The 23,705-nt window shown below is 45.5% G+C and overlaps 1 protein-coding gene across 1 annotated transcript in view; it reads left to right on the forward strand.

Moving 5' to 3' along the window:
• The first annotated feature begins 2,228 nt into the window (after positions 1-2,228).
• LOC140372709 (1-phosphatidylinositol 4,5-bisphosphate phosphodiesterase delta-4-like) overlaps positions 2,229-23,705 on the forward strand; it is a 70,224-nt gene continuing 48,747 nt past the window's right edge. The window contains exons 1-3 of the mRNA XM_072459813.1: positions 2,229-2,416; positions 2,873-3,002; positions 5,156-5,378. Coding sequence (XP_072315914.1) covers positions 2,391-2,416; positions 2,873-3,002; positions 5,156-5,378 — 379 coding nt within the window. The 5' untranslated portion in view covers positions 2,229-2,390. The remainder of the gene's footprint in view (positions 2,417-2,872; positions 3,003-5,155; positions 5,379-23,705) is intronic.

Here is a 23,705-nt window from a genome sequence, read left to right on the forward strand (position 1 = left end):
CACCCTCTCTCTCCCCTCTCTCTCTCCCTTTCTCTCCCTCTCTCTCTCCCTCTTCTCATTCTCCTCCTCTCTCTCTCCCCTCCTCTCTCCTCTCTCCCTCTCGCCCTCCCTCTCCTCTCTCTCCCCTCTCTCTCCTCTCTCTCCCTCTCTCTCCCCTCTCACCCCCCCTCTCCCTCTCCCTCCCTTCTCTCCCTCTCTCCCCTCTCTCTCCCCTCTCTCTCCCTCTCTCTCTCTCTCCCTCCCTCTCTCTCCTCTCTCCCTCTCTCTCCCTCTCTCCCCCCTCTCTCCCCTCTCACTCCCTCTCTCTCCCTCTCTCCCCTCTCCCTCTCCCCCCCTCTCTCCCCTCCCTCTCTCCCTCTCTCCCCTCTCTCTCCTCCCTCTCCCCTCTCTCTCCCCTCTCTCCCCCTCTCTCCCTCTCTCTCCCTCTCTCTCCCTCTCTCCCCTCTCTCTCTCCCCTCTCTCCCTCTCTCTCTCTCTCTCTCTCCTCTCACCCCCTCTCCCCTCTCTCCCTCCCTCTCTCACCCTCTCTCACCTCTCACTTCTCTCCCTCTCTCTCCTCACTCTCTCCCTCTCTCTCCCCCCTCTCTCCCTCTCTCACCCCTCCCTCCCCCTCTCCCTCTCCCCTCCCTCTCCCCCTCTCCCTCTCTCTCTTCCTCTCCCTCTCTCCCCTCTCTCCCCTCTCACCCCCCTCCTCCCTCTCCCCTCTCCTCCCTCCTCTCCCTCTCTCTCCCTCTCCCCTCTCCCCTCTCACCCCCCCTCTCTCCCCTCTCTCCCTCCCCTCTCTCCCCTCTCCCCCTCACCCCCTCACACCCACTCTCTCCCCTCTCCCCCTCTCACTCCCTCTCTCCCTCCCCTCTCTCCCCTCTCTCTCCCACTCTCCCCTCTCTCCCCCTCACTCCCCTCTCTCCCCTCACCCTCTCCTCCCCTCTCTCCCCTCTCTCTCCCCCTCTCTCCCCTCTCCTCCCACTCTCTCCCTCTCACCCCTCTCCCCTCTCACCCCTCCTCCTCCCTCTCTCTCCCTCTCTCCCCTCTCTCCCTCTCACCCCCCCTCTCTCCCCACTCCCTCCCTCTCTCCCTCTCTCTCCCTCTCACCCCCCTCCTCCCTCTCTCCCTCTCTCTCCCCTCTCTCCCCTCTCACCCCCCCTCTCTCCCTCTCCCTCCCTCTCTCTCCCTCTCTCTCCCTCTCTCACCCTCTCTCTCCCCTCTCTCTCCCCTCTCTCTCTCTCCCTCTCTCTCCTCTCTCTCTCCCTCTCTCTCCCCTCTCTCTCCCCTCTCTCTCCCTCTCACCCCTCTCCCTCCCTCTCTCCCTCCCTCTCTCTCCCTCTCTCTCCCTCTCTCTCTCCCTCTCTCTCCTCTCTCTCTCCCTCTCTCTCCCCTCTCTCTCCCCTCTCTCTCTTTCTCTCTCTCCCTCTCTCTCCCCTCTCTCTCCCTCTCACCCCCCTCCCTCCCCTCTCTCTCCCTCTCTCCCCTCTCACCCCCCTCCCTCCCCTCTCTCTCCCTCTCTCCCCTCTCTCTCCCTCTCTCTCCCCTCTCTCCCCTCTCACCCCCCTCTCTCCCCTCTCCCTCTCTCTCCCTCTCTCCCCTCTTCCTCCCTCTCTCTCCCTCTCTCTCCCCCTCTCTCTCTCCCTCTCACCCCTCTCCCTCCCTCTCTCCCTCCCTCTCTCTCCCTCTCTCTCCTCTCTCTCTCCCTCTCTCTCCCCTCTCTCTCCCCTCTCTCTCTCTCCCTCTCTCTCCCTCTCTCTCCCCTCTCTCTCTCTCCCTCTCTCTCCCTCTCTCTCCCCTCTCTCTCCCTCTCTCTCCCCTCTCTCTCCCCTCTCTCTCCCTCTCTCCCTTTCTCTCCCTCTCTCTCCCCTCTCTCTTTCTCTCTCTCCCTCTCTCTCCCCTCTCTCTCCCTCTCACCCCCCTCCCTCCCCTCTCTCTCCCCTCTCTCTCCCCTCTCTCTCCTCTCTCTCCCTCTCTCTCCCCTCTCACCCCCCCTCTCTCCCCTCTCCCTCCCTCTCTCTCCCTCTCTCCCCTCTCTCTCCCCCTCTCTCCCCTCTCTCTCTCTCCCTCTCACCCCTCTCCTTCCCTCTCTCCCTCCCTCTCTCTCTCCCCTCTCTCTCCCTCTCTCCCCCTCTCTCTCCCCTCTCTCTCCCCCCCTCTCTCCCTCTCTCTCTCCCTCTCTCCCCCCCTCTCTCCCCTCTACAGTCTCAGTTTCAGAGTTGGAGGCGGTCCGTGAGGGTCATCAGTCTGAGCTGCTCCTCAGCCTATCAGCAGAGTTTCCTCAGGATCAGTGCTTCACGCTGGTGTTCCAGGGGCGGCAGGGGAATCTGGACCTCGTGGCCGAGACCCCCAACGAGGCCCAGGCCTGGGTCCAAGGAGTCCGAAAACTCATCCACAAGTCCCAGACCATGGACGAGAAGGAACGACTGGACCAGTATCCTGCAACTGTGGGACTAAACCAGGACCGAACCAGGTCTAAACCAGGTCTAAACCAGGACTAAACCAGGACTAAACCAGGTCTAAACCAGAAATAAACCAGGTCTAAACCAGGTCTAAAACAGGTCTAAACCAGGTCTAAACCAGGTCTGAACCAGGTCTAACCCAGATCTAAACCAGGACAAAGCCAGGACTAAACCAGGACTAAACCAGGACTAAACCAGGTCTAAGCCTGGACTAAACAAGGATTAAACCAGGTCTAAACCAGAACTAAACCAGGACTAAACTAGGACTAATCCCGGACTAAACCAGGCCTAAACCAGAACTAAACCAGGACTAAACCAGGACTAAACCAGGTCTAAACCAGGACTAAACCAGGACTAAACCAGGACTAAACCAGGCCTAAACCAGGACTAACCCAGGACTAGATGGTGTTTTCCTGAGCTCTTCTCAGATGGGTGCGTGACTGGTTCACTAAAGCCGATAAGAACAAAGATGGACAGATGACGTTTAAAGAGGCAAAGACGCTGCTGAAGATGATGAACGTGGAGATGAACGAGGACCACGCCCTGCACCTCTTCACTGTGAGTTCAGACTGAATGTGACGGTTGAGTCTGCCCTTGTGTCCTTCTGCAAGACACTGCAGCCACAGCGGCATGGGGGCGATGCCAGTGCCAATCTGTGGAGCCACGTTTCGACTGGCGAAGGTCCCAGAGCGACGCCGGTTCACCCAAACATTCTTCAAAACTCAGAAATCATACCTAAATTGCTTTTTCTTCATGAGGCCGATCTCAGCGACGTTTAGTAATCCCAGTGTGTGTGTGTGTGTGAGGGGCGTGGCTAAAGCTAGCGTAAACGGGAACAGTTTTGCCTCATTTCTTTGACTTCTCCGCAAAGCCTCTACACCGCGTTTGAACCTCTCTTTATGTCATGCTAATGCTAATGCTAATGCTAATGTCAGACGCATTATGACCTGGAAATATCAGATTGTGGCTCTTGACAAAGCCATGATATGCCACCAAAAGCAACAAAACGTGAATAAATGTCAGTAAATGTGTCTAAAATCCAGAAAAAAACATGACAAAAACATGACAGGAAGCTAGAAAAACGTGATATGCATCTAAAAGTGACAAAAATGCATCTCAAAGCAATAAGAAATTGACTAAAATAGCCTGAGGTGGGCCCGCAGTGCCTGAGGTGGGCCTGCAGTACCTGAGGTGGGCTCGCAGCGCCTGAGGTGGGCCTGCAGTACCTGAGGTGGGCTCGCAGCGCCTGAGGTGGGTTCGCAGTGCCTGAGGTGGGCTCGCAGCGCCTGAGGTGGGCTCGCAGCGCCTGAGGTGGGCTCGCAGTGCCTGAGGTGGGCTCGCAGCGCCTGAGGTGGGCTCGCAGTGCCTGAGGTGGGCTCGCAGCGCCTGAGGTGGGCCCGCAGTGCCTGAGGTGGGCCTGCAGTACCTGAGGTGGGCTCGCAGCGCCTGAGGTGGGTTCGCAGTGCCTGAGGTGGGCTCGCAGCGCCTGAGGTGGGCTCGCAGCGCCTGAGGTGGGCTCGCAGCGCCTGAGGTGGGCTCGCAGCGCCTGAGGTGGGCTCGCAGCGCCTGAGGTGGGCTCGCAGCGCCTGAGGTGGGCTCGCAGCGCCTGAGGTGGGCTCGCAGCACCTGAGGTGGGCTCGCAGCGCCTGAGGTGGGCCCGCAGTGCCTGAGGTGGGCTCGCAGTGGGCTCGCAGTGCCTGAGGTGGGCCCGCAGTGCCTGAGGTGGGCTCACAGTGCCTGAGGTGGGCCTGCAGTGCCTGAGGTGGGCCTGCAGTGCCTGAGGTGGGCTCGCAGTGCCTGAGGTGGGCCTGCAGTGCCTGGCAGTGCCTGAGGTGGGCTCGCAGCGCCTGAGGTGGGCGCCGCAGCGCCTGAGGTGGGCTCGCCGCGCCTGAGGTGGGCTCGCAGCGCCTGAGGCGGGCTTGCAGCGCCTGAGGTGGGCCTGCAGTGCCTGAGGTGGGCCTGCAGTGCCTGAGGTGGGCTCGCAGTGCCTAAGGTGGGCCTGCAGTACCTGAGGTGGGCTCGCAGCGCCTGAGGTGGACTCGCCGCGCCTGAGGTGGGCTCGCAGTGGGCTCGCAGTGCCTTAGGTGGGCCTGCAGTACCTGAGGTGGGCTCGCAGCGCCTGAGGTGGGCTCGCAGCGCCTGAGGTGGGCTCGCAGTGGGCTCGCACTGCCTGAGGTGGGCTCGCAGCGCCTGAGGTGGGCTCGCAGTGGGCTCGCAGTGCCTGAGTTGGGCTCGCAGCGCCTGAGGTGGGCTCGCAGCGCCTGAGGTGGGCTCGCAGCGCCTGAGGTGGGCTCGCAGTGCCTGAGGTGGGCCCGCAGTGCCTCAGGTGGGCTCGCAGTGCCTGAGGTGGGCCTGCAGTGCCTGAGGTGGGCCTGCATTGCCTGAGGTGGGGTCGCAGCGCCTGAGGTGGGCCTGCAGTGCCTGGCAGTGCCTGAGGTGGGCTCGCAGCGCCTGAGGTGGGCTCCGCAGTGCCTGAGGTGGGCTCGCCGCGCCTGAGGTGGGCTCGCAGCGCCTGAGGTGGGCCTGTAGTGCCTGAGGTGGGCCTGCAGTGCCTGAGGTGGGCTCGCAGTGCCTGAGGTGGGTTCGCAGTGCCTGAGGTGGGCTCGCAGTGCCTGAGGTGGGCTCGTAGTGCCTGAGGTGGGCTCGCAGTGCCTGAGGTGGGCTCGCAGTGCCTGAGGTGGGCCCGCAGTACCTGAGGTTTCTCTCGACAGATGGCGGACAAACTGGAGCGCGGCTCGCTGGACGCGGAGGAGTTTGTGCAGTTCTACAAGCTCCTGACTCAGAGGGACGAGGTGTGGAAGGTCTTTCAGGACTTCTCCGCCGACGGTGAGCGCCTCTTGCTGGACGAGCTGCAGAACTTCCTCCGGATCGAGCAGCAGGAGGAAGAGGACCGGGCCAGGGAGATGATCGAGCTGTACGAACCCTCCGAGACAGGTGAGTGCGGAGGGCGGGGTCACCACGGCAACGTTTAGTCACAAAAGGGCTTATGACTTCATGTTTTTATGTATTTATGAAAAAGCCGAGTGGCAGAGGAAGTAAAGCTGGAAAAAAGTTGACAAAACAGAAGTAACGCCTCTTACGGGTCAGAGTTAGAGTTCGAACATTCATGTAACGAAATAGAAGTGTTGACATAATATATTTAGTTGTGAAATCATAATATTTGTGGTCGAGATTTGGTCCCATGTGATTTTTTTGAGCCGATACAGATATAAGTTGTGGCCGATACACATAATAAGACCACAAAATGATGTTAAAGCGCCCCCTACAGGTCGGACCACTCACTGAACTAAAACAGAACAGAACTGAACAGCAGTTAAGATCAATATGTTTTAAATTTGGCTTAAAATGATAAAAAATGTATCACAAAATAGCTTTTTTTTTTAGGTTTATAATTTCACTTCATGTTTGTGATTGATGACATCACAGTAGGAAATTACCCAGCAAACATTGGGCAAAAACTCATCTAATGTTTAGATTTAATTTGACAAATAAAAATATATGAGAGTGGCTTTATTTTGTTGAATGAATGTTTAGAGAGTAAAAAAACGTATTTATTTTCAAAAATTCTGTATAAAGTGTCCCTGGTGTGATGTCACTTCCTGTCATTTTCTTCAGATTTTTCAACGTTTTCTCCACAAATACCTAAATAAATGCTCATTTATATGTGCGACAGGTATAAACACACCAAATGAAGTCAAAATTAGAAAATCATAAAAACTCAGGATTTTATATTTTTTTCTAATAATGACTTAGTTCAGTTCGTTAGATGCAGTTTGTAAAGAAAAACTGAACCGTAAAAGTTGAAAATCACGGGAAGTAGAACTGAGTCTGTCTGAGCCCCTCTGTGATGTCATCAAAGAGCGACACATTCCATCCAACATTTTCAGGGACAAGTTACAAGTGACCGACACATTTGTCTTACATTTTAAACAACGATTTAACGATATTTGGTTGTTATCGAGAAATATTATTTGCCAAATCATAAAGATTGTGTAATTTAACTGGATTTAGTGTGTTATTGCGGTGATGGTAGTGGATTTAGTGTGTTATTGAGGTGATGGTAGTGGATTTAGTGTGTTATTGTGGTGATGGTAGTGGATTTAGTGTGTTATTGTGGTGATGGTAGTGGATTTAGTGTGTTATTGCGGTGATGGTAGTGGATTTAGCGTGTTATTGTGGTGATGGTAGTGGATTTAGTGTGTTATTGCGGTGATGGTAGTGGATTTAGCGTGTTATTGCGGTGATGGTAGTGGATTTAGTGTGTTATTGAGGTGATGGTAATGGATTTAGTGTGTTATTGTGGTGATGGTAGTGGATTTAGTGTGTTATTGTGGTGATGGTAGTGGATTTAGTGTGTTATTGCGGTGATGGTAGTGGATTTAGCGTGTTATTGTGGTGATGGTAGTGGATTTAGTGTGTTATTGCGGTGATGGTAGTGGATTTAGCGTGTTATTGCGGTGATGGTAGTGGATTTAGTGTGTTACTGTGGTGATGGTAGTGGATTTAGTGTGTTATTGCGGTGATGGTAGTGGATTTAGTATGTTATTTTGGTGATGGTAGTGGATTTAGCGTGTTATTGCGGTGATAGTAGTGGATTTAGTGTGTTATTGAGGTGATGGTAGTGGATTTAGTGTGTTATTGTGGTGATGGTAGTGGATTTAGTGTGTTATTGTGGTGATGGTAGTGGATTTAGTGTGTTATTGCGGTGATGGTAGTGGATTTAGCGTGTTATTGTGGTGATGGTAGTGGATTTAGTGTGTTATTGCGGTGATGGTAGTGGATTTAGCGTGTTATTGCGGTGATGGTAGTGGATTTAGTGTGTTACTGTGGTGATGGTAGTGGATTTAGCGTGTTATTGTGGTCATGGTAGTGGATTTAGTGTGTTATTGCGGTGATGGTAGTGGATTTAGTATGTTATTTTGGTGATGGTAGTGGATTTAGCGTGTTATTGCGGTGATAGTAGTGGATTTAGTGTGTTATTGCGGTGATAGTAGTGGATTTAGTGTGTTATTGCGGTGATGGTAGTGGATTTAGTGTGTTATTGCGGTGATAGTAGTGGATTTAGTGTGTTATTGCGGTGATAGTAGTGGATTTAGTGTGTTATTGCGGTGATAGTAGTGGATTTAGTGTGTTATTGCGGTGATGGTAGTGGATTTAGCGTGTTATTGCGGTGATGGTGGTGGATTTAGTGTGTTACTGTGGTGATGGTAGTGGATTTAGTGTGTTATTGTGGTGATAGTAGTGGATTTAGTGTGTTATTGCGGTGATGGTAGTGGATTTAGCGTGTTATTGCGGTGATGGTAGTGGATTTAGTGTGTTATTTTGGTGATGGTAGGGGATTTAGCGTGTTATTGCTGTGATGGTAGTGGATTTAGCGTGTTATTGCGGTGATGGTAGTGGATTTAGTGTGTTATTTTGGTGATGGTAGTGGATTTAGCGTGTTATTGCTGTGATGGTAATGGATTTAGTGTGTTATTGCGGTGATGGTAGTGGATTTAGTGTGTTATTTTGGTGATGGTAGTGGATTTAGCGTGTTATTGCTGTGATGGTAGTGGATTTAGCGTGTTATTGTGGTGATGGTAGTGGATTTAGCGTGTTATTGCGGTGATGGTAGTGGATTTAGCGTGTTATTGCGGTGATGGTAGTGGATTTAGTGTGTTATTGCTGTGATGGTAGTGGATTTAGTGTGTTATTGCTGTGATAGTAATGGATTTAGTGTGTTATTGCTGTGATAGTAATGGATTTAGTGTGTTATTGCGGTGATGGTAGTGGATTTAGTGTGTTATTGCTGTGATGGTAGTGGATTTAGTGTGTTATTGCTGTGATAGTAATGGATTTAGTGTGTTATTGCTGTGATAGTAATGGATTTAGTGTGTTATTGCGGTGATGGTAGTGGATTTAGCGTGTTATTGCTGTGATGGTAGTGGATTTAGTGTGTTATTGCTGTGATAGTAATGGATTTAGTGTGTTATTGCGGTGATGGTAGTGGATTTAGCGTGTTATTGCGGTGATGGTAATGGATTTAGTGTGTTATTGCGGTGATGGTAATGGATTTAGTGTGTTATTGCGGTGATGGTAGTGGATTTAGCGTGTTATTGCTGTGATGGTAGTGGATTTAGTGTGTTATTGTGGTGATGGTAATGGATTTAGTGTGTTATTGCGGTGATGGTAGTGGATTTAGTGTGTTATTGCTGTGATGGTAGTGGATTTAGTGTGTTATTGCGGTGATGGTAGTGGATTTAGTGTGTTATTGCGGTGATAGTAGTGGATTTAGTGTGTTATTGTGGTGATGGTAGTGGATTTAGCGTGTTATTGCGGTGATGGTAGTGGATTTAGTGTGTTATTGCTGTGATGGTAGTGGATTTAGTGTGTTATTGCGGTGATAGTAGTGGATTTAGTGTGTTATTGTGGTGATGGTAGTGGATTTAGCGTGTTATTGCGGTGATGGTAGTGGATTTAGTGTGTTATTGTGGTGATGGTAGTGGATTTAGTGTGTTATTGTGGTGATGGTAGTGGATTTAGTGTGTTATTGTGGTGATGGTAGTGGATTTAGTGTGTTATTGCGGTGATGGTAGTGGATTTAGCGTGTTATTGTGGTGATGGTAGTGGATTTAGTGTGTTATTGCGGTGATGGTAGTGGATTTAGCGTGTTATTGCGGTGATGGTAGTGGATTTAGTGTGTTATTGAGGTGATGGTAATGGATTTAGTGTGTTATTGTGGTGATGGTAGTGGATTTAGTGTGTTATTGTGGTGATGGTAGTGGATTTAGTGTGTTATTGCGGTGATGGTAGTGGATTTAGCGTGTTATTGTGGTGATGGTAGTGGATTTAGTGTGTTATTGCGGTGATGGTAGTGGATTTAGCGTGTTATTGCGGTGATGGTAGTGGATTTAGTGTGTTACTGTGGTGATGGTAGTGGATTTAGTGTGTTATTGCGGTGATGGTAGTGGATTTAGTATGTTATTTTGGTGATGGTAGTGGATTTAGCGTGTTATTGCGGTGATAGTAGTGGATTTAGTGTGTTATTGAGGTGATGGTAGTGGATTTAGTGTGTTATTGTGGTGATGGTAGTGGATTTAGTGTGTTATTGTGGTGATGGTAGTGGATTTAGTGTGTTATTGCGGTGATGGTAGTGGATTTAGCGTGTTATTGTGGTGATGGTAGTGGATTTAGTGTGTTATTGCGGTGATGGTAGTGGATTTAGCGTGTTATTGCGGTGATGGTAGTGGATTTAGTGTGTTACTGTGGTGATGGTAGTGGATTTAGCGTGTTATTGTGGTCATGGTAGTGGATTTAGTGTGTTATTGCGGTGATGGTAGTGGATTTAGTATGTTATTTTGGTGATGGTAGTGGATTTAGCGTGTTATTGCGGTGATAGTAGTGGATTTAGTGTGTTATTGCGGTGATGGTAGTGGATTTAGTGTGTTATTGCGGTGATAGTAGTGGATTTAGTGTGTTATTGCGGTGATAGTAGTGGATTTAGTGTGTTATTGCGGTGATAGTAGTGGATTTAGTGTGTTATTGCGGTGATGGTAGTGGATTTAGCGTGTTATTGCGGTGATGGTAGTGGATTTAGCGTGTTATTGCGGTGATGGTGGTGGATTTAGTGTGTTACTGTGGTGATGGTAGTGGATTTAGTGTGTTATTGTGGTGATAGTAGTGGATTTAGTGTGTTATTGCGGTGATGGTAGTGGATTTAGCGTGTTATTGCGGTGATGGTAGTGGATTTAGTGTGTTATTTTGGTGATGGTAGGGTATTTAGCGTGTTATTGAGGTGATGGTAGTGGATTTAGTGTGTTATTGTGGTGATGGTAGTGGATTTAGTGTGTTATTGTGGTGATGGTAGTGGATTTAGTGTGTTATTGCGGTGATGGTAGTGGATTTAGCGTGTTATTGTGGTGATGGTAGTGGATTTAGTGTGTTATTGCGGTGATGGTAGTGGATTTAGCGTGTTATTGCGGTGATGGTAGTGGATTTAGTGTGTTACTGTGGTGATGGTAGTGGATTTAGCGTGTTATTGTGGTCATGGTAGTGGATTTAGTGTGTTATTGCGGTGATGGTAGTGGATTTAGTATGTTATTTTGGTGATGGTAGTGGATTTAGCGTGTTATTGCGGTGATAGTAGTGGATTTAGTGTGTTATTGCGGTGATAGTAGTGGATTTAGTGTGTTATTGCGGTGATGGTAGTGGATTTAGTGTGTTATTGCGGTGATAGTAGTGGATTTAGTGTGTTATTGCGGTGATAGTAGTGGATTTAGTGTGTTATTGCGGTGATAGTAGTGGATTTAGTGTGTTATTGCGGTGATGGTAGTGGATTTAGCGTGTTATTGCGGTGATGGTGGTGGATTTAGTGTGTTACTGTGGTGATGGTAGTGGATTTAGTGTGTTATTGTGGTGATAGTAGTGGATTTAGTGTGTTATTGCGGTGATGGTAGTGGATTTAGCGTGTTATTGCGGTGATGGTAGTGGATTTAGTGTGTTATTTTGGTGATGGTAGGGGATTTAGCGTGTTATTGCTGTGATGGTAGTGGATTTAGCGTGTTATTGCGGTGATGGTAGTGGATTTAGTGTGTTATTTTGGTGATGGTAGTGGATTTAGCGTGTTATTGCTGTGATGGTAATGGATTTAGTGTGTTATTGCGGTGATGGTAGTGGATTTAGTGTGTTATTTTGGTGATGGTAGTGGATTTAGCGTGTTATTGCTGTGATGGTAGTGGATTTAGCGTGTTATTGTGGTGATGGTAGTGGATTTAGCGTGTTATTGCGGTGATGGTAGTGGATTTAGCGTGTTATTGCGGTGATGGTAGTGGATTTAGTGTGTTATTGCTGTGATGGTAGTGGATTTAGTGTGTTATTGCTGTGATGGTAGTGGATTTAGTGTGTTATTGCTGTGATAGTAATGGATTTAGTGTGTTATTGCTGTGATAGTAATGGATTTAGTGTGTTATTGCGGTGATGGTAGTGGATTTAGCGTGTTATTGCTGTGATGGTAGTGGATTTAGTGTGTTATTGCTGTGATAGTAATGGATTTAGTGTGTTATTGCGGTGATGGTAATGGATTTAGTGTGTTATTGCGGTGATGGTAGTGGATTTAGTGTGTTATTGCGGTGATGGTAGTGGATTTAGTGTGTTATTGCGGTGATAGTAGTGGATTTAGTGTGTTATTGTGGTGATGGTAGTGGATTTAGCGTGTTATTGCGGTGATGGTAGTGGATTTAGTGTGTTATTGCTGTGATGGTAGTGGATTTAGTGTGTTATTGCGGTGATGGTAGTGGATTTAGTGTGTTATTGTGGTGATGGTAGTGGATTTAGCGTGTTATTGTGGTGATGGTAGTGGATTTAGTGTGTTATTGTGGTGATGGTAGTGGATTTAGTGTGTTATTGCGATGATGGTAGTGGATTTAGTGTGTTATTGCGGTGATGGTAGTGGATTTAGCGTGTTATTGCGGTGATGGTAGTGGATTTAGCGTGTTATTGCGGTGATAGTAGTGGATTTAGTGTATTATTGCGGTGATGGTAGTGGATTTAGTGTGTTATTGAGGTGATGGTAGTGGATTTAGTGTGTTATCGCGGTGATGGTAGTGGATTTAGCGTGTTATTGTGGTGATGGTAGTGGATTTAGTGTGTTATAGTGGTGATGGTAGTGGATTTAGCGTGTTATTGTGGTGATGGTAGTGGATCTAATGTGTTATTGCGGTGATGGTAGTGGATTTAGCGTGTTATTGCGGCGATAGTAGTGGACTTAGTGTGTTATTGCGGTGATAGTAGTGGATTTAGTGAGTTATAGTGGTGATGGTAGTGGATTTAGCGTGTTATTGCGGTGATGGTAGTGGATTTAGTGTGTTATTGCGGTGATAGTAGTGGATTTAGTGTGTTATTGAGGTGATGGTGGTGGATTTAGTGTGTTATTGCGGTGATGGTAGTGGATTTAGTGTGTTATTGCGGTGATGGTAGTGGATTTAGCGTGTTATTGCGGTGATGGTAGTGGATTTAGCGTGTTATTGCGGTGATGGTAGTGGATTTAGCGTGTTATTGCGGTGATAGTAGTGGATTTAGCGTGTTATTGCGGTGATGGTAGTGGATTTAGTGTGTTATTGCGGTGATGGTAGTGGATTTAGTGTGTTATTGTGGTGATGGTAGTGGATTTAGCGTGTTATTGTGGTGATGGTAGTGGATTTAGTGTGTTATTGCGGTGATGGTAGTGGATTTAGTGTGTTATTGCGGTGATGGTAGTGGATTTAGTGTGTTATTGCGGTGATGGTAGTGGATTTAGCGTGTTATTGCGGTGATGGTAGTGGATTTAGCGTGTTATAGTGGTGATGGTAGTGGATTTAGCGTGTTATTGTGGTGATGGTAGTGGATTTAGTGTGTTATTGCGGTGATGGTAGTGGATTTAGTGTGTTATTGAGGTGATGGTAGTGGATTTAGTGTGTTATTGTGGTGATGGTAGTGGATTTAGTGTGTTATTGTGGTGATGGTAGTGGATTTAGCGTGTTATTGTGGTGATGGTGGTGGATTTAGTGTGTTATTTTGGTGATGGTAGTGGATTTAGCGTGTTATTGCTGTGATGGTAGTGGATTTGGTGTGTTATTGCGGTGATAGTAGTGGATTTAGTGTGTTATTGCGGTGATGGTAGTGGATTTAGCGTGTTATTGCGGTGATGGTAGTGGATTTAGTGTGTTATTTTGGTGATGGTAGTGGATTTAGCGTGTTATTGCTGTGATGGTAATGGATTTAGTGTGTTATTGTGGTGATAGTGGTGGATTTAGTGTGTTATTGCGGTGATGGTAGTGGATTTAGCGTGTTATTGCGGTGATGGTAGTAGATTTAGTGTGTTATTTTGGTGATGGTAGTGGATTTAGTGTGTTATTGCGGTGATGGTAGTGGATTTAGTGTGTTATTTTGGTGATGGTAGTGGATTTAGTGTGTTATTGCGGTGATTGTAGTGGATTTAGTGAGTTATAGTGGTGATGGTAGTGGATTTAGCGTGTTATTGCGGTGATGGTAGTGGATTTAGTGTGTTATTGCGGTGATAGTAGTGGATTTAGTGTGTTATTGAGGTGATGGTGGTGGATTTAGTGTGTTATTGCGGTGATGGTAGTGGATTTAGTGTGTTATTGCGGTGATGGTAGTGGATTTAGCGTGTTATTGCGGTGATGGTAGTGGATTTAGCGTGTTATTGCGGTGATGGTAGTGGATTTAGCGTGTTATTGCGGTGATAGTAGTGGATTTAGCGTGTTATTGCGGTGATGGTAGTGGATTTAGTGTGTTATTGTGGTGATGGTAGTAGATTTAGTGTGTTATTGCGGTGATGGTAGTGGATTTAGTGTGTTATTGAGGTGATGGTAGTGGATTTAGTGTGTTATTGCGGTGATGGTAGTGGATTTAGTGTGTTATTGCGGTGATGGTAGTGGATTTAGTGTGTTATTGCGGTGATGGTAGTGGATTTAGTGTGTTATTGCGGTGATGGTAGTGGATTTAGCGTGTTATTGCGGTGATGGTAGTGGATTTAGCGTGTTATTGCGGTGATGGTAGTGGATTTAGCGTGTTATTGCGGTGATGGTAGTGGATTTAGCGTGTTATTGCGGTGATAGTAGTGGATTTAGCGTGTTATTGCGGTGATGGTAGTGGATTTAGTGTGTTATTGTGGTGATGGTAGTAGATTTAGTGTGTTATTGCGGTGATGGTAGTGGATTTAGTGAGTTATAGTGGTGATGGTAGTGGATTTAGCGTGTTATTGCGGTGATGGTAGTGGATTTAGTGTGTTATTGCGGTGATAGTAGTGGATTTAATGTGTTATTGCGGTGATGGTAGTGGATTTAGTGAGTTATAGTGGTGATGGTAGTGGATTTAGCGTGTTATTGCGGTGATGGTAGTGGATTTAGTGTGTTATTGCGGTGATAGTAGTGGATTTAGTGTGTTATTGAGGTGATGGTGGTGGATTTAGTGTGTTATTGCGGTGATGGTAGTGGATTTAGTGTGTTATTGCGGTGATGGTAGTGGATTTAGCGTGTTATTGCGGTGATGGTAGTGGATTTAGCGTGTTATTGCGGTGATGGTAGTGGATTTAGCGTGTTATTGCGGTGATAGTAGTGGATTTAGCGTGTTATTGCGGTGATGGTAGTGGATTTAGTGTGTTATTGTGGTGATGGTAGTAGATTTAGTGTGTTATTGCGGTGATGGTAGTGGATTTAGTGTGTTATTGAGGTGATGGTAGTGGATTTAGTGTGTTATTGCGGTGATGGTAGTGGATTTAGTGTGTTATTGTGGTGATGGTAGTGGATTTAGTGTGTTATTGCGGTGATGGTAGTGGATTTAGTGTGTTATTGCGGTGATGGTAGTGGATTTAGCGTGTTATTGCGGTGATGGTAGTGGATTTAGCGTGTTATTGCGGTGATGGTAGTGGATTTAGTGTGTTATTGAGGTGATGGTAGTGGATTCAGTGTGTTATTGCGGTGATGGTAGTGGATTTAGTGTGTTATTGTGGTAATGGTAGTGGATTTAGTGTGTTATTGCGGTGATGGTAGTGGATTTAGCGTGTTATTGCGGTGATGGCAGTGGATTTAGCGTGTTATTGCGGTGATGGTAGTGGGTTTAGCGTGTTATTGCGGTGATGGTAGTGGATTTAGTGTGTTATTGCGGTGATGGTAATGGATTTAGTGTGTTATCGCGGTGATGGTAGTGGATTTAGTGTGTTATTGCGGTGATGGTAGTGGATTTAGTGTGTTATTGCGGTGATGGTAGTGGATTTAGCGTGTTATTGCAGTGATAGTAGTGGATTTAGTGTGTTATTGCGGTGATGGTAGTGGATTTAGTGTGTTATTGTGGTGATGGTAGTGGATTTAGTGTGTTATTGAGGTGATGGTAGTGGATTTAGCGTGTTATTGCGGTGATGGTAGTGGATTTAGTGTGTTATTGAGGTAATGGTAGTGGATTTAGTGTGTTATTGTGGTGATGGTAGTGGATTTAGTGTGTTATTGCTGTGATGGTAGTGGATTTAGTGTGTTATTGCGGTGATGGTAGTGGATTTAGTGTGTTATTGTGGTGATGGTAGTGGATTTAGCGTGTTATTGTGGTGATGGTAGTGGATTTAGTGTGTTATTGTGGTGATGGTAGTGGATTTAGTGTGTTATTGCGATGATGGTAGTGGATTTAGTGTGTTATTGCGGTGATGGTAGTGGATTTAGCGTGTTATTGCGGTGATGGTAGTGGATTTAGCGTGTTATTGCGGTGATAGTAGTGGATTTAGTGTGTTATTGAGGTGATGGTAGTGGATTTAGTGTGTTATCGCGGTGATGGTAGTGGATTTAGCGTGTTATTGTGGTGATGGTAGTGGATTTAGTGTGTTATAGTGGTGATGGTAGTGGATTTAGCGTGTTATTGTGGTGATGGTAGTGGATCTAATGTGTTATTGCGGTGATGGTAGTGGATTTAGCGTGTTATTGCGGCGATAGTAGTGGATTTAGTGTGTTATCGCGGTGATGGTAGTGGATTTAGCGTGTTATAGTGGTGATGGTAGTGGATTTAGCGTGTTATTGTGGTGATGGTAGTGGATTTAGTGTGTTATTGCGGTGATGGTAGTGGATTTAGTGTGTTATTGAGGTGATGGTAGTGGATTTAGTGTGTTATTGTGGTGATGGTAGTGGATTTAGTGTGTTATTGTGGTGATGGTAGTGGATTTAGCGTGTTATTGTGGTGATGGTGGTGGATTTAGTGTGTTATTTTGGTGATGGTAGTGGATTTAGCGTGTTATTGCTGTGATGGTAGTGGATTTGGTGTGTTATTGCGGTGATAGTAGTGGATTTAGTGAGTTATAGTGGTGATGGTAGTGGATTTAGCGTGTTATTGCGGTGATGGTAGTGGATTTAGTGTGTTATTGCGGTGATAGTAGTGGATTTAGTGTGTTATTGAGGTGATGGTGGTGGATTTAGTGTGTTATTGCGGTGATGGTAGTGGATTTAGTGTGTTATTTTGGTGATGGTAGTGGATTTAGTGTGTTATTGCGGTGATGGTAGTGGATTTAGTGAGTTATAGTGGTGATGGTAGTGGATTTAGCGTGTTATTGCGGTGATGGTAGTGGATTTAGTGTGTTATTGCGGTGATAGTAGTGGATTTAGTGTGTTATTGAGGTGATGGTGGTGGATTTAGTGTGTTATTGCGGTGATGGTAGTGGATTTAGTGTGTTATTGCGGTGATGGTAGTGGATTTAGCGTGTTATTGCGGTGATGGTAGTGGATTTAGCGTGTTATTGCGGTGATGGTAGTGGATTTAGCGTGTTATTGCGGTGATAGTAGTGGATTTAGCGTGTTATTGCGGTGATGGTAGTGGATTTAGTGTGTTATTGTGGTGATGGTAGTGGATTTAGTGTGTTATTGCGGTGATGGTAGTGGATTTAGTCTGTTATTGAGGTGATGGTAGTGGATTTAGTGTGTTATTGCGGTGATGGTAGTGGATTTAGTGTGTTATTGTGGTGATGGTAGTGGATTTAGTGTGTTATTGCGGTGATGGTAGTGGATTTAGTGTGTTATTGCGGTGATGGTAGTGGATTTAGCGTGTTATTGCGGTGATGGTAGTGGATTTAGCGTGTTATTGCGGTGATGGTAGTGGATTTAGTGTGTTATTGAGGTGATGGTAGTGGATTCAGTGTGTTATTGCGGTGATGGTAGTGGATTTAGTGTGTTATTGTGGTAATGGTAGTGGATTTAGTGTGTTATTGCGGTGATGGTAGTGGATTTAGCGTGTTATTGCGGTGATGGCAGTGGGTTTAGCGTGTTATTGTGGTGATGGTAGTGGATTTAGTGTGTTATTGCGGTGATGGTAATGGATTTAGTGTGTTATTGCGGTGATGGTAGTGGATTTAGCGTGTTATTGCGGTGATGGTAGTGGATTTAGCGTGTTATTGCGGTGATGGTAGTGGATTTAGTGTGTTATTGTGGTGATGGTAGTGGATTTAGTGTGTTATTGCGGTGATGGTAGTGGATTTAGTGTGTTATTGCGGTGATGGTAGTGGATTTAGCGTGTTATTGCGGTGATGGTAGTGGATTTAGCGTGTTATTGCGGTGATGGTAGTGGATTTAGTGTGTTATTGAGGTGATGGTAGTGGATTCAGTGTGTTATTGCGGTGATGGTAGTGGATTTAGTGTGTTATTGTGGTAATGGTAGTGGATTTAGTGTGTTATTGCGGTGATGGTAGTGGATTTAGCGTGTTATTGCGGTGATGGCAGTGGGTTTAGCGTGTTATTGTGGTGATGGTAGTGGATTTAGTGTGTTATTGCGGTGATGGTAATGGATTTAGTGTGTTATTGCGGTGATGGTAGTGGATTTAGCGTGTTATTGCGGTGATGGTAGTGGATTTAGCGTGTTATTGCGGTGATGGTAGTGGATTTAGCGTGTTATTGCGGTGATGGTAATGGATTTAGTGTGTTATTGCGGTGATGGTAGTGGATTTAGCGTGTTATTGCGGTGATGGTAGTGGATTTAGCGTGTTATTGCGGTGATGGTAGTGGATTTAGCGTGTTATTGCGGTGATGGTAGTGGATTTAGCGTGTTATTGCGGTGATAGTAGTGGATTTAGCGTGTTATTGCGGTGATGGTAGTGGATTTAGTGTGTTATTGCGGTGATGGTAGTAGATTTAGTGTGTTATTGCGGTGATGGTAGTGGATTTAGTGAGTTATAGTGGTGATGGTAGTGGATTTAGCGTGTTATTGCGGTGATGGTAGTGGATTTAGTGTGTTATTGCGGTGATAGTAGTGGATTTAGTGTGTTATTGAGGTGATGGTAGTGGATTTAGTGAGTTATAGTGGTGATGGTAGTGGATTTAGCGTGTTATTGCGGTGATGGTAGTGGATTTAGTGTGTTATTGCGGTGATAGTAGTGGATTTAGTGTGTTATTGAGGTGATGGTGGTGGATTTAGCGTGTTATTGCGGTGATGGTAGTGGATTTAGCGTGTTATTGCGGTGATGGTAGTGGATTTAGTGTGTTATTGTGGTGATGGTAGTAGATTTAGTGTGTTATTGCGGTGATGGTAGTGGATTTAGTGTGTTATTGAGGTGATGGTAGTGGATTTAGTGTGTTATTGCGGTGATGGTAGTGGATTTAGTGTGTTATTGTGGTGATGGTAGTGGATTTAGTGTGTTATTGCGGTGATGGTAGTGGATTTAGTGTGTTATTGCGGTGATGGTAGTGGATTTAGCGTGTTATTGCGGTGATGGTAGTGGATTTAGCGTGTTATTGCGGTGATGGTAGTGGATTTAGTGTGTTATTGAGGTGATGGTAGTGGATTCAGTGTGTTATTGCGGTGATGGTAGTGGATTTAGTGTGTTATTGTGGTAATGGTAGTGGATTTAGTGTGTTATTGCGGTGATGGTAGTGGATTTAGCGTGTTATTGCGGTGATGGCAGTGGATTTAGCGTGTTATTGCGGTGATGGTAGTGGGTTTAGCGTGTTATTGCGGTGATGGTAGTGGATTTAGTGTGTTATTGCGGTGATGGTAATGGATTTAGTGTGTTATCGCGGTGATGGTAGTGGATTTAGTGTGTTATTGCGGTGATGGTAGTGGATTTAGTGTGTTATTGCGGTGATGGTAGTGGATTTAGCGTGTTATTGCAGTGATAGTAGTGGATTTAGTGTGTTATTGCGGTGATGGTAGTGGATTTAGTGTGTTATTGTGGTGATGGTAGTGGATTTAGTGTGTTATTGAGGTGATGGTAGTGGATTTAGCGTGTTATTGCGGTGATGGTAGTGGATTTAGTGTGTTATTGAGGTAATGGTAGTGGATTTAGTGTGTTATTGTGGTGATGGTAGTGGATTTAGTGTGTTATTGCTGTGATGGTAGTGGATTTAGTGTGTTATTGCGGTGATGGTAGTGGATTTAGTGTGTTATTGTGGTGATGGTAGTGGATTTAGCGTGTTATTGTGGTGATGGTAGTGGATTTCGTGTGTTATTGTGGTGATGGTAGTGGATTTAGTGTGTTATTGCGATGATGGTAGTGGATTTAGTGTGTTATTGCGGTGATGGTAGTGGATTTAGCGTGTTATTGCGGTGATGGTAGTGGATTTAGCGTGTTATTGCGGTGATAGTAGTGGATTTAGTGTGTTATTGAGGTGATGGTAGTGGATTTAGTGTGTTATCGCGGTGATGGTAGTGGATTTAGCGTGTTATTGTGGTGATGGTAGTGGATTTAGTGTGTTATAGTGGTGATGGTAGTGGATTTAGCGTGTTATTGTGGTGATGGTAGTGGATCTAATGTGTTATTGCGGTGATGGTAGTGGATTTAGCGTGTTATTGCGGCGATAGTAGTGGATTTAGTGTGTTATCGCGGTGATGGTAGTGGATTTAGCGTGTTATAGTGGTGATGGTAGTGGATTTAGCGTGTTATTGTGGTGATGGTAGTGGATTTAGTGTGTTATTGCGGTGATGGTAGTGGATTTAGTGTGTTATTGAGGTGATGGTAGTGGATTTAGTGTGTTATTGTGGTGATGGTAGTGGATTTAGTGTGTTATTGTGGTGATGGTAGTGGATTTAGCGTGTTATTGTGGTGATGGTGGTGGATTTAGTGTGTTATTTTGGTGATGGTAGTGGATTTAGCGTGTTATTGCTGTGATGGTAGTGGATTTGGTGTGTTATTGCGGTGATAGTAGTGGATTTAGTGAGTTATAGTGGTGATGGTAGTGGATTTAGCGTGTTATTGCGGTGATGGTAGTGGATTTAGTGTGTTATTGCGGTGATAGTAGTGGATTTAGTGTGTTATTGAGGTGATGGTGGTGGATTTAGTGTGTTATTGCGGTGATGGTAGTGGATTTAGTGTGTTATTTTGGTGATGGTAGTGGATTTAGTGTGTTATTGCGGTGATGGTAGTGGATTTAGTGAGTTATAGTGGTGATGGTAGTGGATTTAGCGTGTTATTGCGGTGATGGTAGTGGATTTAGTGTGTTATTGCGGTGATAGTAGTGGATTTAGTGTGTTATTGAGGTGATGGTGGTGGATTTAGTGTGTTATTGCGGTGATGGTAGTGGATTTAGTGTGTTATTGCGGTGATGGTAGTGGATTTAGCGTGTTATTGCGGTGATGGTAGTGGATTTAGCGTGTTATTGCGGTGATGGTAGTGGATTTAGCGTGTTATTGCGGTGATAGTAGTGGATTTAGCGTGTTATTGCGGTGATGGTAGTGGATTTAGTGTGTTATTGTGGTGATGGTAGTGGATTTAGTGTGTTATTGCGGTGATGGTAGTGGATTTAGTCTGTTATTGAGGTGATGGTAGTGGATTTAGTGTGTTATTGCGGTGATGGTAGTGGATTTAGTGTGTTATTGTGGTGATGGTAGTGGATTTAGTGTGTTATTGCGGTGATGGTAGTGGATTTAGTGTGTTATTGCGGTGATGGTAGTGGATTTAGCGTGTTATTGCGGTGATGGTAGTGGATTTAGCGTGTTATTGCGGTGATGGTAGTGGATTTAGTGTGTTATTGAGGTGATGGTAGTGGATTCAGTGTGTTATTGCGGTGATGGTAGTGGATTTAGTGTGTTATTGTGGTAATGGTAGTGGATTTAGTGTGTTATTGCGGTGATGGTAGTGGATTTAGCGTGTTATTGCGGTGATGGCAGTGGGTTTAGCGTGTTATTGTGGTGATGGTAGTGGATTTAGTGTGTTATTGCGGTGATGGTAATGGATTTATTGTGTTATCGCGGTGATGGTAGTGGATTTAGTGTGTTATTGCGGTGATGGTAGTGGATTTAGTGTGTTATTGCGGTGATGGTAGTGGATTTAGCGTGTTATTGCAGTGATAGTAGTGGATTTAGTGTGTTATTGCGGTGATGGTAGTGGATTTAGTGTGTTATTGTGGTGATGGTAGTGGATTTAGTGTGTTATTGAGGTGATGGTAGTGGATTTAGCGTGTTATTGCGGTGATGGTAGTGGGTTTAGCGTGTTATTGTGGTGATGGTAGTGGATTTAGTGTGTTATTGCGGTGATGGTAATGGATTTATTGTGTTATCGCGGTGATGGTAGTGGATTTAGTGTGTTATTGCGGTGATGGTAGTGGATTTAGTGTGTTATTGCGGTGATGGTAGTGGATTTAGCGTGTTATTGCAGTGATAGTAGTGGATTTAGTGTGTTATTGCGGTGATGGTAGTGGATTTAGTGTGTTATTGTGGTGATGGTAGTGGATTTAGTGTGTTATTGAGGTGATGGTAGTGGATTTAGCGTGTTATTGCGGTGATGGTAGTGGATTTAGTGTGTTATTGAGGTAATGGTAGTGGATTTAGTGTGTTATTGTGGTGATGGTAGTGGATTTAGTGTGTTATTGTGGTGATGGTAGTGGATTTAGTGTGTTATTGTGGTGATGGTAGTGGATTTAGCGTGTTATTGTGGTGATGGTGGTGGATTTAGTGTGTTATTGTGGTGATGGTAGTGGATTTAGTGTGTTATTGCCGTGATGGTAGTGGATTTAGTGTGTTATTGTGGTGATGGTAGTGGATTTAGCGTGTTATTGCGGTGATGGTAGTGGATTTAGTGTGTTATTGAGGTGATGGTAGTGGATTTAGTGTGTTATTGTGGTGATGGTAGTGGATTTAGTGTGTTATTGTGTTGATGGTAGTGGATTTAGCGTGTTATTTTGGTGATGGTAGTGGATTTAGCGTGTTATTGCTGTGATGGTAGTGGATTTGGTGTGTTATTGAGGTGATAGTAGTGGATTTAGTGTGTTATTGCGGTGATGGTAGTGGATTTAGCGTGTTATTGCGGTGATGGTAGTGGATTTAGTGTGTTATTTTGGTGATGGTAGTGGATTTAGCGTGTTATTGCTGTGATGGTAATGGATTTAGTGTTTTATTGCTGTGATGGTAGTGGATTTAGTGTGTTATTGTGGTGATAGTGGTGGATTTAGTGTGTTATTGCGGTGATGGTAGTGGATTTAGCGTGTTATTGCGGTGATGGTAGTGGATTTAGTGTGTTACTGTGGTGATGGTAGTGGATTTAGTGTGTTATTGTGGTGATGGTAGTGGATTTAGTGTGTTATTTTGGTGATGGTAGTGGATTTAGTGTGTTATTGCGGTGATGGTAGTGGATTTAGTGAGTTATAGTGGTGATGGTAGTGGATTTAGCGTGTTATTGCGGTGATGGTAGTGGATTTAGTGTGTTATTGCGGTGATAGTAGTGGATTTAGTGTGTTATTGAGGTGATGGTGGTGGATTTAGTGTGTTATTGCGGTGATGGTAGTGGATTTAGTGTGTTATTGCGGTGATGGTAGTGGATTTAGCGTGTTATTGCGGTGATGGTAGTGGATTTAGCGTGTTATTGCGGTGATGGTAGTGGATTTAGTGTGTTATTGTGGTGATGGTAGTGGATTTAGCGTGTTATTGTGGTGATGGTAGTGGATTTAGTGTGTTATTGTGGTGATGGTAGTGGATTTAGTGTGTTATTGCGATGATGGTAGTGGATTTAGTGTGTTATTGCGGTGATGGTAGTGGATTTAGCGTGTTATTGCGGTGATGGTAGTGGATTTAGCGTGTTATTGCGGTGATAGTAGTGGATTTAGTGTGTTATTGAGGTGATGGTAGTGGATTTAGTGTGTTATCGCGGTGATGGTAGTGGATTTAGCGTGTTATTGTGGTGATGGTAGTGGATTTAGTGTGTTATAGTGGTGATGGTAGTGGATTTAGCGTGTTATTGTGGTGATGGTAGTGGATCTAATGTGTTATTGCGGTGATGGTAGTGGATTTAGCGTGTTATTGCGGCGATAGTAGTGGATTTAGTGTGTTATCGCGGTGATGGTAGTGGATTTAGCGTGTTATAGTGGTGATGGTAGTGGATTTAGCGTGTTATTGTGGTGATGGTAGTGGATTTAGTGTGTTATTGCGGTGATGGTAGTGGATTTAGTGTGTTATTGAGGTGATGGTAGTGGATTTAGTGTGTTATTGTGGTGATGGTAGTGGATTTAGTGTGTTATTGTGGTGATGGTAGTGGATTTAGCGTGTTATTGTGGTGATGGTGGTGGATTTAGTGTGTTATTTTGGTGATGGTAGTGGATTTAGCGTGTTATTGCTGTGATGGTAGTGGATTTGGTGTGTTATTGCGGTGATAGTAGTGGATTTAGTGAGTTATAGTGGTGATGGTAGTGGATTTAGCGTGTTATTGCGGTGATGGTAGTGGATTTAGTGTGTTATTGCGGTGATAGTAGTGGATTTAGTGTGTTATTGAGGTGATGGTGGTGGATTTAGTGTGTTATTGCGGTGATGGTAGTGGATTTAGTGTGTTATTTTGGT

The sequence above is a fragment of the Eucyclogobius newberryi genome, unplaced genomic scaffold (assembly GCF_026437365.1).
Source record: "Eucyclogobius newberryi isolate DKJ021-1_F unplaced genomic scaffold, fEucNew1.0.hap1 SCAF_279, whole genome shotgun sequence".
Taxonomy (NCBI): domain Eukaryota; kingdom Metazoa; phylum Chordata; class Actinopteri; order Gobiiformes; family Gobiidae; genus Eucyclogobius; species Eucyclogobius newberryi.